Source organism: Chanos chanos, chromosome 8, assembly GCF_902362185.1.
Source record: "Chanos chanos chromosome 8, fChaCha1.1, whole genome shotgun sequence".
In the NCBI taxonomy this organism is placed as follows: Eukaryota; Metazoa; Chordata; class Actinopteri; order Gonorynchiformes; family Chanidae; genus Chanos; species Chanos chanos.
In genome coordinates, this window is record NC_044502.1 from 17,607,522 (window position 1) to 17,622,054 (window position 14,533).

Genomic DNA, 14,533 nt, shown 5'->3' on the forward strand with positions numbered 1-14,533 from the left:
CTGTCTGTCTCTCTCTCTCTCTCATTGTCTGGTAATGATGTCATATATGGCCCTGCCCCCTTCACCTTGCTGTTGGCCTGAGGCTGGTTGTCTGAGCACGCTCAGTGGGGACCAGTCACAAAAGGAGGAAAGTGGTTGCTAAGGTGAAATAACTGCTTAGCAACCATCAGCAGGAGAGCATGATGCTGCTCTGCTGACTAAAGAGTCTGGAGTGAAATAAACATGTTGATGTCATTTCCGTGGCAACCTTCCTAGCAACTGCAGGAGCCAGAGAGCCTCCTGAGACAATACTGGTGATCTTTGCTTTATTTTGTTTGAACTGGTATATGGGTGACACAAACACACACACAAACACACACTTTACATATACATTTGTACTCAATGAGCACATATGTATATGTGAAGTGTGTGTTTGTGTGGATCTGTGTACAAAGCACATGTACAAAGTAAACTCCCCCACAGAAATTCTCTCTCTGGCGCTCTCTCCCTCTCTTTCTCCAACACACACACACACACACACACACTGAAGTTCATGTATGATTAAAAGTAATCTAGTGCTTTTTGACATGTGAACGATACGAACCGATTAGACTTCACTTTGAGAGGTTCTGCAGGCCTATAGGTTAATCCTTACCAGAGACGGCGAGAGAGAGAGTTTATTCTGGCTTGGTAACCTGCCTGACTCGATTTCATTGGCCATTAAACATTAACCTAAAATATGAGCCTGCAAAAGACCCTGAAAAACCCCGCCACACACACACACACATAGCAAGACTGCATAATGTGAGCTCACCAACTGCAAGACCACTTTTTAAACAAGATCACCACAGAGAGACGGACATACTCATTTTATATATATATATATATATACACACACACACACACACACACACACACACATATATATGTATATGTGGGTATGTGTGTGTGTACACACACATAGATATGGGTCATTCCATGTCAAATCAGACAAACATGTTTTCTGTATGCCAAAACCATTAAAAGCCTGCAATGCATGTCATTTTATTTTTATAAGGCCCTAGATTTGGAAAATAGTGCAAAATTCCTAAACGAGAGTGACATTGAGGACCCTACAAACTAGACCTGGGCAGTATGGCCTAAAATTTATATCACGGTATCATTTGAAGCGCAGACAGTAACGATATATATCATGGTATATTCGTTTTTCTAAAAAATTACGATACAAATGCTTCTGAAAGGGGTAAAGCACTGGTATGGCAACTGCATAGCAGCTATTACTGTACTCTTAACTGCATTACTAGGACATATTTCACATAGTAAAGAGGTATTTTAAGAACAAGTACACAGTGACAGCATTTGTTATGTCAGTCCACCACTGACTTTTTTTTCATTGTAAGGGCGGCCTTTGGCAAATGCTTCGATTAGTCGCTAGATTGATCGATAGAAAAATAGTTGTTAGTGACAGCCCTAGCAGCAAATACGTAGTCATACTAAAGAAAAACATTTGTTATAATGAACTGAAGCATTTTGGAAATCAAAAAGGTGATTTCATTAAAATAAAACAAGGATGCATCAGTTTAAAATATTGATGTTGACGCATTTTCAGCGTCAACATCATCAACTACGTCACCTAATTGTCGCAGCCCTACTGTCTAGGCTTCCACACAGTAAAACACCTCGCGAATTTCGCCCTGTCACTTTTTGCTCTGGGGGCGTGGTCATGAAGACGGCACGCAGATGAAGGTCTACAGTGGTCTATTTGCCCTAACCAGAGCCGCTGAGAGAGTTTTCTATGGCTCCGAATTTCGCCGGACGAATACAAACTGAATGAGAGCGAAGTGAAATTCGTTGCAGTAGAAGAGTACTGAGGGTTCTACCGGTCAGCAGGGTACAGTCAAAAACCATGCCATAGGGCAAATTTATACTGGTGTACTTTCTATACTGTTTATACCATCCACCCCTACTACAAGCCCACATTTTTCCACCAATATTATATCAATCATTATTTTTTCTGCAAATGCAATCTTTTATTAATTTTGTGCCAATATCTGAGGTCTCTACCATCAGTGGACATGTAGATATTATGAATAAAACAAGGCCTGGTGGAATATTTTGCTCATTTTCATAGGACCAAAATGGTATGTGGGGTAACTAGTAGGAACATAAAAATGCACAGACACAGATTTGAGAGATATTTTACCTATGGCAGAAAAATGTCCATTTCAGGATTACATTTTTTTGCCTCAGTATCTCCATGAATCAGAGAATAATGAAACATAGGGATTCCACTTATCAAGAAAACACCAAGCATGTACACAGTTAAGTCCTGTTGTTCAAGTTATATGTTATTACATGTTATACATGTAATTTCTAGAACATTGTGGCAGAGCCATCTTAGGCAAAGAGGCAGCAGGAGTGAAGTTGGTGGTTAGTGACTGATCACCCAGTGAATTTATTTATGTGCCAACAAACAGGCGAAAATAAAGAGAAAGCAAAAAACAAATCAAAATAATAAGTATATACACTATTTACAAAATTCTTGCTGGGAGAAAATAAGACATAAAGCTTGCAATAGCTTTTCCAATTATTGTCTCACTCTAGCACAGAATTTGCACACCTACTCACAACCCCCATCTAAACCAAAATGGAAGACTTTTACAGTTTAAATCAGGATATGACGCAGGTGGACCTGTGCAGTTCGCTGGACTTTTACTTTAAAATGCCTAAGCCTGTGACATACAGGTTTCCTTTATATCATTGCCGCAATTCTCACACCTGGGAAACATCAAACAGGTAAGCCACAGATCTTACATTCAACAATCTCACAACTTAGATTCAACACCTATATAAAGACAACATAACATAACACAGCAGTTAAACAGTAACATGGAGGTAGTGGAATATGACAAATTGAATCATTGGCCAACTTAATCGATAGAGTTATGGAATAATTTGACTGCTAACGTTAGTCTCTCATCACAGTTCTTTTCAGAACAATAAATGAAGACATCGGACATCATACACACAACAAAATCACAATGACAATGAACAATAAAAATTTTGCTTATAATCCAATGAGTTTGCACTCAGTATATGTTATAGTGTGAATGTGAATGCTTGTGTGTATAAACCCATCCTTTTGTGTAAACAGTTCATGCGAACAAGCAGTCTAAACATGACGGACAGTAGATACGTCACATACATAATTTGCTACATCATTTTCAATAAAGTTACTTGATTTTTTTAATGAGTATCTTATTCTTTTTTAAATATGGGATATAAAATTTTACCACCCCATCAAATATAGCATCTATCAGAGCTAATGCCTTTTTCCATAATGAGGCCCTGATAATGAAGAATATAGCCTGCCCTGATGACCTATAGTAAAATGAGCCTATAGAAAACATGTTTTTCTTTACTCCAATCAATATTTCAGAGGCTAGAACACACATAAGTACAAATAATAAGCTTCTTCATTATGGATGTTATTTTCCTAGAGGTAAAACAATGTCTTTTACTATGTGTATTTATCTATAAAGGGAACATAGAAGGACATTGGCACTTTGTGCACTAAATGAACATACATTAAGCTATTTCCAAATACATTTTCATGTTCCTACTAGCTACCCCACATACCACTTTGGTCCTATGAAAGTGACTGAAAAATGCTACCACGCCTTGTTTTACTCTTAGTAACTCCCTGTCCATTAGTGGTAGAGACCTCAAATACTGGCACAAAATTAATAAAAGATTGCATTTGGAAAAAAAAATGACTGAAACCATTTGGGCGCAAAAAAAATACTGAGAACATGTTTGTCTTCCATCCTTCAGAGTTTGGTGAGGCTAGAAATAATACTTTTAAAGATATAAATGCCCAAACATGGCTTCCCAGATAAGGCGTTGTTGAGAGCGTAAAAATTAAAAAATATCAAGGGCCAAAAAAATATGAATTGGAATTGAACAAAAATATTTTACAGGCCTTGGTTTTCGGACCCAAACATTACATAGACAAACTGTGAACAAAATCTGAGACGGTGCTGCAACCATTTTCCTGGATTCTGTCTGATTTGACACGGAATGACCCATATACATTTGAACGCAATCAAACATTTCAAAATATCACATAACACCCTGAGGCCAGGATCATCAGAATTCTATTATATCTCCTTCCAACCGAGGAGCACAGAGAACAGGACAGGGAAAGAGGGTGGTGTAGTAAACAGGCCGGTGTAGTGTCTGAGTAGTGTAGTGGAATGTGTGCATGATGTAGTAGTGTGAGTGTATGGTGTAGGGGTGTGTGTGTGTGTAGTATATTAGTGTGTGCATGGTGTAGTAGTGTGTGTGTGTGTATGTGTGGTGTAGTAGAGTGTGTGTGGTGTAGTAATGTGTGTGTGTGTAGTGTAGCAGCGTGTGTGAGTTGTAGTTTTTGAGCGGCATTTTTGTTTGGAGTGTGCAAAACTTGACTAGTGTTGTGTGTGGTTTGATTGTAGTTTTTTGGAGTGTGTGAAACTTGATTAGTGCTGTGTGTGGTTTTGTTGTAGTTTCATTTGAAGTGTGTAAAACCTGATCAGTGTTGTATGTGGTTTTGTTGTAATTTTGTTTGAATTGTGTAAAACCTCTTCTGTGTGGTGCGTGTTTTGGTTATAGTTTTGTTTGGAGTGTAAAACCAATTTGTGTCATGTGTGGTTTGGTTGTAGTTTTGTTTGACGTGTGTAAACCCTGGTTAGTTGCGTGTGTGGTTTGGTTTCAGTTTTGTTTGGATTGTGTAAAATCTGCTTAGTGTCGTGTGTGGTTGTAGTTTTGTTTGGAGTGTGTAAAACCTGGTTGGTGTTGTGTGTGGTTGTAGTTTTGTATGGAGTGTGTAAAACCTGGTTGGTGTCGTGTGTGGTTGTAGTTTTGTATGGAGTGTGTAAAACCAGGTTGGTGTCGTGAGTGGTTGTAGTTTTGTATGGAGTGTGTAAAACCTGGTTGGTGTCGTGAGTGGTTGTAGTTTTGTATGGAGTGTGTAAAACCTGGTTGGTGTCGTGTGTGGTTGTAGTTTTGTATGGAGTGTGTAAAACCTGGTTGGTGTCGTGAGTGGTTGTAGTTTTGTATGGAGTGTGTAAAACCTGGTTGGTGTCGTGTGTGGTTGTAGTTTTGTTTGGAGTGTGTAAAACCTGGTTGGTGTCGTGAGTGGTTGTAGTTTTTTATGACGTGTGTAAAACCTGGTTGGTGTCGTGTGTGGTTGTAGTTTTGTATGGAGTGTGTAAAACCTGGTCAGTGTTGTGTGTGGTTTTGTTGTAGTTTCGTTTGAAGTGTATAAAACCTGGTTAGTGTCATGTGAGGTTTGGTACGCTTCCTGGTGGTGTAACAGAAGGGTTTGTTGGAGGGGTGGACAGCCTCGTTAGCCGACAGTCCTATCTGCACTATTTCTGTCATCAGTGGGTTATTTTGGGAGACTGCTGTTGCCAGGCAACCAGACTGCGCTCAGGGCCAGAGAAGGAAGTTCTCTAGTGAAACAGGCACTGTTCCGGCCTCCAGTTCTCCCTTTCACTCCTTTCATTATTCTCTCAATCCCCTGCCTACATCTCAGTCCTCTCTGATTCTACCTGAGAGAAAGAGAGGGTGTGTGTGTTTTAACATTACTAACACAGACCGAATCATAGATCTGACACACAGAGATGAACACAGACATTAACACACAGAGACAAACAGAAAAAACTGACAGACTAATACACAGAGACCAACACACAGAATTAGCACACAGACACAGATCAAGGTACTAAAAGTCTATCACAGAGACTAAAACACAGAGACTAACAAAAACACACAGAGACGCAGAATAATGAACAAATATCAACATAGAGACATGAACTGGAGAAAACACTGCAGTGCAAACATGCAGACACTACACCAAACATTAAACAGACACATCTATACATCTAATAAAACATAGGCTCTGATATATGCAGACATCTATATGGCTTCAGTTCAGAACTCTTTCTGACGACTCAACAGGGAAACAGGGAAGTCTCTAGAATGGACCCCACAGGGTCACAGAGTGTCATACAAAAGCCAACCTATATATATATTATATATTATATATATATATAAAACATTTAAAATCTGTCTTTAAGACTATCGACACAGATCAGGCTCACTCAAATTAATGGGACAGGATCTGGGTTAGATTTGAGCTTCATGCTGGTAAAACTCTGCAGGTAAAAAGAGATTAAAATCTCTTTTGAAATCTCTTTGACATCTCCGTAGACTGTGTGAGTAAGTAGAGATCACATGGCATCTTACTTTCAGACTAAAAAGGTGTGTGTGTGTGGGTGTGTGTGTGTTTGATACTTAGTTCTCCCTCAGTTAATAAGTGGAGTGGGTACAGGCTGTGATGGCTGTCTGAGTTATCTCAGCCAAAGAAAACACTCTTTGACAACCACAATAAATACTACACTGACGGCCAATACGTAACTCTCTCAGAATTGAGTCGTTTGAAATGCCTGGGTGTAATGATTGAAAATTACAAAGAAAACACAGAGAGGCTGCTCTGAGCAGGCAGAGGACTGCATGCTACAACGACAAGCAACAGATCACTGTGCATAGACTTGCCACACACACACATATACATACACAAAGGCATACACACTCACATGCATGTAAACACATCCACACACCACACACCACACACACACACACGCACATAAGCACACAAGTACACGCACACACTTGTAAACAGACAGGTAAGCATATGCGTGCACAATGCAAAGAAAAACAGTTAAAATACATTCACTTACAATATACACACAGTATGTAAAGTACAGTATTAATGTATGTAAAAATTTTACTATATCGCTTCTGTGTCCAGAATAAAATGGGCCTAGTTTTCACCCCCTTTTCAGGCAAACCAGACAGATCATTGAACCTCAAGTCACTGATTTACCATATTAACCCAGGACCACCCTAACTAAGGCCCATTAAAAGTGTAGTATCAGCCCACAAAGTCGTGTTTTAGCAGAAAACATCACACTTAAGAGTTCAGAGATGTTTCTGACCAAGGAGAACTTCACAACCACTGCTAGATTGACTATATGAAACATATTTCTTACTCTAACTTACTCTAACAGTTAACTGTACACAACTGTTTAAATGTGTGTATATTAGTCTCCCATAGCAAAATATCTAAAGTTTTTAGAGGCTCTTTTATTCCTGTGAAGGTCTGTCTTTGAAAGAGGCTTTTAGTGTAAATCCATTTACAGGTCTGGGATCAGGATTTCCACTGACAACTTGCATTTTAAGCATCATAAAGTCAAGGAAATGAGTGGTCCAAGAACCACAGTGGACACACTTCTCTCTGTACACACACACACACACACACACACACATCCCAGAACTTTTTAAAAAGGGATTTTCAATGGCTGTGTACTTTACCAGTTCTAAAAGACTTCACCAGTTTAGTCAGTCACAAAAGGCAACCTGACAGCAGATTTGTAATTATTTAAATGTCCTTGGTATCCTAAATGTTTGATTTCTTAACATTATAGATCTCTAACACATTAAATGGCCTCTGACTGATACGAGAGCACAGCCTGAACATGACAATTCGGACATGTCCTGGTTACAAAGTCACCTGGTATCCTGGATTGCTCAAAACACACACACACACACACACACACACAAAATTCACTAGAGATTACTGGCACCTCCAAAGCCTCCTTAAGCAAACCACGTCAGTCTGCTTGGCATCACTCTGTGCTGTAGAACTGATGTGACCAAAACTTCATGTTATGTACATATACTGTGGGAAAGGAATGGTTTTAATCACTGATGTTGTTCAAGACCTATTTTCACAAGCTGAGATGTTTAGTCAATAAAGGGGGGTATAAACCATTCACAGCAAACTGCACTGAGTAAGAAGTTCAACAAACATGTACATTGATTCCACTTTAGACAGGGAGATGGACCAGCATATAACCAGTTAGACTAAATTTAACAGACATACATGGACAAACACAATTAAACAGAAAATAATATGAACAGACAGACAGACAAACAGATAGATAGATAGATAGATAGATAGATAGATAGATAGATAGATAGATAGATAGACCCTCGCGTAAATCAGCGACTGCATACATCGTTTCTCTTTAACTATATAAACGACGATGCCATTTTTCAAACTCCACATATTAACGTAACGACGACGTTAACACTCAGGCCCAGCTGAGACCGACTGAAGTCTCATTGCCTAGACTGTCCCTCTCGGCGCGTCTGCCACAAGCTGATCATCGACTAGCTGCTTCCAGACAGTTCTCCTGCAGTGTGTTTGCGCCAGGCTGGCTCACTGCTACCGAAACGCACTCTCTCTCTCTCTCTCTCTCTCTCTCTCTCTCTCTCTCTCTCTCTCTCTCTCTCTCTCTCTCTCTTGCTCTCTCTTTCACTCACACAAATACACACATACGCACATACACATACGCCGAGGAAGACACAGGCTTAAAGGGCCAAACAACGGCTCGGACTCTGTCTCTGTCTTACCGTTTTTTTCCCCATTGCTGCGTCACAATCCAAGTCAGAAGTTTCGAACGTGGGGGAGGCGGCTGCAGCGTTTGATGGCATCATCAAAATAAAGTGATACAAATTTGAGGCATTAAAAATAATGCAGCTAAGTGAAAAAATATATACATTAGCTATTTTTAATATTTTAAGGCCGATGTAGTTGATCCACCTTCAGACCTTCCGCTCTTCCTTCTCCCTGTTAAATAAAAGCATGCGAAATTAAAAAAAAAAGTACCAATACTATAATAGATTGTGATGAAATAATTCACATACAGCCAGCAAAAATGTCAAATGTGATCACGGTTACAAGTGTGACGCATATGATTTCAGCCCGTTTTCTATTAATCACGCCATTAAAGCACGGGGAATCCACTGAGTTTGTTCTACCAATTTTACGGTTTCTCAGAAACCGAATTTGATGTCAAACGGGGTATAAACTGAACTGGAACAAAAGACTCCTGTGACTTGGGTTAGCGCAACGATTGCTTGGCGTGTAAGAAGGAAGGAGAGAGAGACATTTGTAAAGAGTGTCAGCATCCTTTTCGCTACGTCCACGACACTTTCTCCTGTCGTTTTAGGTTTAGGGTTTCTTAAATAGCAATATGAACATCTATTGTGTCGCAGCTACAATAAGCTCCTTCAGCTTTTTAAAGCCATTTGCGCACGGGGCTCGACTTTGTAACATGGCGGTTGTTGAATCTCTGCCAATTTTCTATTCCTCACTTTAAAACGGAACTGCTTTAAACAATTTACGGAATCGCTGCCCTTTTTGTGATATAGGATTACTTCCGTCTGTAGCGTTTACAGATTTTTCGTTGCCGCTGTATGCTGCTGAAGTGAACTGAATTTATGATCATGTGTTAGGATTTTCAGTAAGTTCAGATCAAGGCCTTCTGCGTAACTTCTGCGTAACGTTAAAGCCTGCGCTGCTATCATAGGTTTGTTGGAGAGAACATTCGGACATTTGCGATGTAAAAAAAATATCAGCGCGCGGCTTCATTACAAGCTGTCTCTTTCTCTAAAACGACAGTGTGAGCCACAACAAATTAAAACTCGTCGGGAAACAAGTATGACTGACCGCGAGACGATGTTCAACTTAATGTAAAGGGTTTAGACTTGCGATGGTGACTAATTCTACCACTCACAAATAGAGGCTTAACGTTGGAAGACGCCGTGGTCAATTATAATGCCGTACCTTAGAGTCATCTCAGTGTAGACAACATTTGCTGTCAAACCGACGGAGGGGGCCATGGATACCGGATCTAAAGTAGACGTCTAATACGTAGGACTTATACTAGACAGGTGTTTAATGAATGTTTCACAGACTTTAAACGAGTCGGAAAGACTGTTTGTGGTTATTCAAAAACTATAATAGTACGTGCGTGACCTCTAAACACACCTGGATCTTTGACTAGGTGTAAGGTATTGTGTGTGTGTGTGCGTGTGTGCACGCGCGCGCGCGATTCATGGCGTCGGACATTTCTTCCTAATGCGAAAACTGTTATCCATAGCATTGTTACGGTATCTAAGTGAGAGACTCTGAGTAGATTACACGGTGTGTAGCGTGAAACAGATTACACATTTTCACTACATCTAGAATACGGCACAAGCCAAAGTTACTCGCCGAGACAAAGTCATTTATTTAGGTCAAGTACGGGAACGCAACTCACACATGATCAATAACTGAAGATAAATTTTTTTCAATGTTAAATTTGCAACTCGGAGGTGAACTGATACATGGAATATCGAATATTAATAAACACATCAAGTAATCAACAGTAAAGTTAGTGGGTGAAACAGCATGGAAAAAGAATGTAAGAACGTATATTGTATATAGTATACAGACGAATATATTGTTTGTGCTTTCATTTAAATACAAATTCGTAAGAGAAGAGGCACGTCTTGTTCTCGTTCAGCACAAGGAACTTAATTTGTAAGATCGAAGACGAGCGAGGAGTACTTGCCGACACCGGTCCGACAGATTCACAAATTAAATGCAAATTTCATGGCTGCATCATCAGTTTATTTCAAGCGAGTAATTTTACACAGACATTTCACTGGTACCGGTGTTCTCCATCCGTAGGCCAAGTTCCGCTCGCCCACTATCCTCATACAAGTAAAACCGTATAAGGAAAACCCACAACCTTGAATTTGGCTGTTTGAACTAAATCTGTTTAAAACCGAACGAATGAAACAGAATGACTGCTGAAGACGGTCAAATATCTGTGTTTTGACTAATTCATAGTGACTGATAAAAAGATCACATGCGTACACTCACACACACACACACACCAAACACGGCTACTCAAGTTCAAGTGCCAACTGCTTGTATTTTAAAAGCGCACATCTGCGAACGCATAACTTAGAGTTCATGCCAGCAAACCCTATCGTTTCTGAGCGCTCTACTCAGAGAGATTGAACTCGCGGAGAACACACATACAAGTTTGAAATGTGTGTGTGTGTGTGTGTGTGTGTGCGTGCGTGCGTGCGTGCGTGTGTGTGTCTTTTTCGTCCGCCTGGTCGACCGCCGGTGTTAATTACCCGTTTCGCCAGCCAGCCTAGCCAACCCCAGGCCTGAAACCCCTCCGGTTGTCGCTCGCTCGCTCTCCCCGGTCTTCCCTCGGCGTCTCTCCCGTTCCTCCTCCGCCTCCTTTCCTGCCGGCCCGGGCCCTCAATCGCTCCGCTCTGCTCCGTTCTTTCTCGAGCTCTCACACGCCGCAGAGGCCGACAGACCGGAAGAGATTCCGCAGGGTCCTAAACGGAGTTTAGTAGTGTTGTGGGCTTCTGTATCGTGACATCACGTAGCCGTATAGGGGTCTGCAAGCGAGACGCTATAGCATGGCTTATTTCACACACGCGCGCGCGCACACACACACACACACTCTCTGGGGGAGACAGAGATTCTTGTCACTCCACCCAAAAACAGTCTGGTCCACATACAGGACTGAATTTTCCTTTGACAGCATAGGGTATCTCACAACACTGATATTTAGAAAGAAAAGCATAGAGAGAAAAACAGACTGGCAGTTAGATTGAGGGAGACAGAGACTTAGAGAGACAGAGACTGAGAGAGAGAGAGAGTGAGAGAGAGAACTTGACTCGTTGTTAGGAGCTGGTTTCTGAGTTGTAACAGAGCAGCCCTGAGAGAGGTTATGTTGTGTACATGTGGATGGTGTGTATATTCAATGGATGACCTCAGATAAACCATATGTGAGAGAGAGGGGGGGGGGTCTGTGTTTGTGTGTGTGTGTACGTGTGTGTGTGTGTGTGTGTGTGTGTGTGTCTGTCTGTGTGTGTGTGTGCATGTGTGCCTAAGGTCAAAGTCCTCACAGACAGACAGAGAGAGAGAGAGAAGGCGCTGACCTCACACTGGTCACATTAACTCATGTCTGCAGTAATATGATGGAATGAGGGAAACACTTATGGCAGATCCAAAATGGTTGAATGCCTTTGGCTAAGTTTCACACAGTTTCTACACAGATCTTACATGTCTTTGTTCATGAACTCACAGTCTCATACACATCCAAATGCCACAAGGCATAGCATGCTCAGGATTTCCCACTGCATTTAACCCACTGAATGAACAGTTAACACTCCCTCTCTTTATTACCTGATTCAGTGTTTTCTTTATAGTTTTTCTTTATTACCTGATGTGCTGTTTACACTTCCCACAGTCAACGTGGTTTTAAAGAAAAAAATGATCAGTGAACAAACATCACCATTTGATGTTTAAATCGCATGTCATTTTCGTAAGTAGTGTAGAAGGTGGTGTAAAACCAGTTTAAAATTTTATTCCATCAGTCATGAGCAGTTGTCATCCCTAGACCTAAGCCAAACCTTAATCCTCGATAACTCTTTTTTTCGTACGATCTCTACTTCTTATTTATTTTTTTTATTTTTTGGTCTAATTGACGTCTTTGCGATTGAACTGAAAATGAAAACATAAGCGGACAGAAAACATTCAGTGGACAGAGCACAGAACTACAACCACGTCAAATATAGATGATTTACCCACACACAAAAAAATTCCCACAATAAATAAACACCCATAGACCCACAGGTCAATATTTGACGCCTGTTTTATGAGACAAGATAATCTACCATAGATCCTACGGCTGGTATCTGATTCATATCACACACGCTTGCGGGTTTCACTTCAGTCTCATCATAATGCAAGAAAACTTCCAAATGAAAGCAAAACAACAACAGTAACAAAGATGAATGATCAACTGTTGTTATTTTGTAGCAGCTTCTAATCTCATGTTTATTGTTACGCATCAACTAATGTTATGAACCGATGTTAAGTTTGCATAAGGTTATGAATGTAACGCCAGCTTTTTCAGAATTTCACAATGACCAGGCAGGAGAGAATCTTGCTGTGACCTGAAAGTGAATTGTTTCTGTATGAATCTTGCCACCTCATATCAGTGTGGGATTGATCTGTAAAGGAATATAGTCACAGCCAAGGGCTTCCCATGTGTCTACCGAAAAGCTACACAGCCCCTAAGCCTTAACACACACATGTATACTGTTGGCGGATCACAGGAGTATGCCATACAAGTGTGTGTTTGGCTTAATAACATAAACTGAAGCATCTGTTTGTCTATGAAGTTTTCTAGCTCCAAAATGGCTCCACTGGGCACAGAGTGACCCAGTTTCTGCCTCTCTCATTTTGAGGAGCCATTTGGATCTGAAATGTTGTCATTATGACAAACACCAGAGCGTGACTTCTGCCTTCATGTCAGATCTGTGCCATATCAAGAGGCGTGTATGTGAACACACACACGCGCGTGCACGCACACACACTCACACACAAAAACACGGTCACTATCTTACCTGGCCGAATAGAAAAATCAATATCTCTCTCTCTCTCTCTCTCTCTCTCTCTCGCTCTCTCTCGCTCTCTCTCTCCCTCACACACACACACACACACACATATACACACACAAGAAGAGTTAATAAATGAAGTATCTTGCCCCAGACATGACCTTTTCTATCCATGGGTCAAATAGAGTGGACTCCTGGGAACCACACATCAGTATTCATGATCTCTCTCTCTGTCTTTCTCTCTTTCTCTCTTTCTCTCTTTTTCTCTCTCTCTTTCTCTCTCTCTCTCTCTCTCTCTCTTTCTCTGCGTGTGTATATGTGTGTTTGTGTGTAATACACAGGACATTGAGAGAGAGTGAGAGAAAGAGATCTGCAGTGATACTGGGGGATAAGAGAGGACATTTGAATGGTGTCCTTGAACAAACAAGCAATCTAAACACATACACACACATACACACAAACTTGTGATGTTACATGTAAAATATTTGGCAGTGGCCTGTTCTGAGTTGGCATGAAAGCCCTATGGCATCAGAATGAAGGCTTTTTTTATCTAATTTCTCTGTTAGTGAGAACACACACACACACACACACAAACATAAACACACACACACACTCGGCTGACTCCAACTCATTAAAATTCACCCCATGTCGTGGCTGGCGCTCGCTGGCTGTGAGCCAGGATATGAACACTTCACCATATCTGTTATACTGAGCATTTCCCCTCACACACACGCTCAGACAGACACACACACACACACTGAGAACTCACACAAACACACCTACACACACACACACACATGCATGCACAAACTCAGACACACACACAAACGCGGACACAGACACACACACTCACTCATGCCCGCACACACTCACTCAGGCACACACACATGTTTAATTTCTAATTTATCCTATAAGGATTTACGGGTATACCTACTACTCGAATATAGCCTATACTGTACTGTATTTAAAGAATAAAAATATTAGATCTACTTCACTAGGCCTGTGCGATGTGACCAAAATCTTGTATCATACAAAAGGACCACATGGAAAGGCCTATTTCTTATTACATTTTTAATTACATGCTCCAGAAATAAGAGCACATATTAGGGTCACACTCAGAGAAAAACATTCTGAGATTTCAAGAATAATGTCACAACTTTACAAGAAAAAAGTAATAATATTACGG

The 14,533-nt window shown here is 40.7% G+C and overlaps 1 protein-coding gene across 3 annotated transcripts in view; it reads right to left on the reverse strand.

The window, feature by feature from the left end:
* Positions 1–8,607, reverse strand: part of dnmt3aa (DNA (cytosine-5-)-methyltransferase 3 alpha a) — a 51,478-nt gene extending 42,871 nt beyond the window's left edge. For all 3 annotated transcript variants that reach the window (XM_030781583.1, XM_030781582.1, XM_030781581.1), the window contains exon 1: positions 8,500–8,607. In XM_030781583.1, coding sequence (XP_030637443.1) covers positions 8,500–8,583 — 84 coding nt within the window. In that variant the 5' untranslated portion in view covers positions 8,584–8,607. The remainder of the gene's footprint in view (positions 1–8,499) is intronic.
* Positions 8,608–14,533: the final 5,926 nt, after the last annotated feature.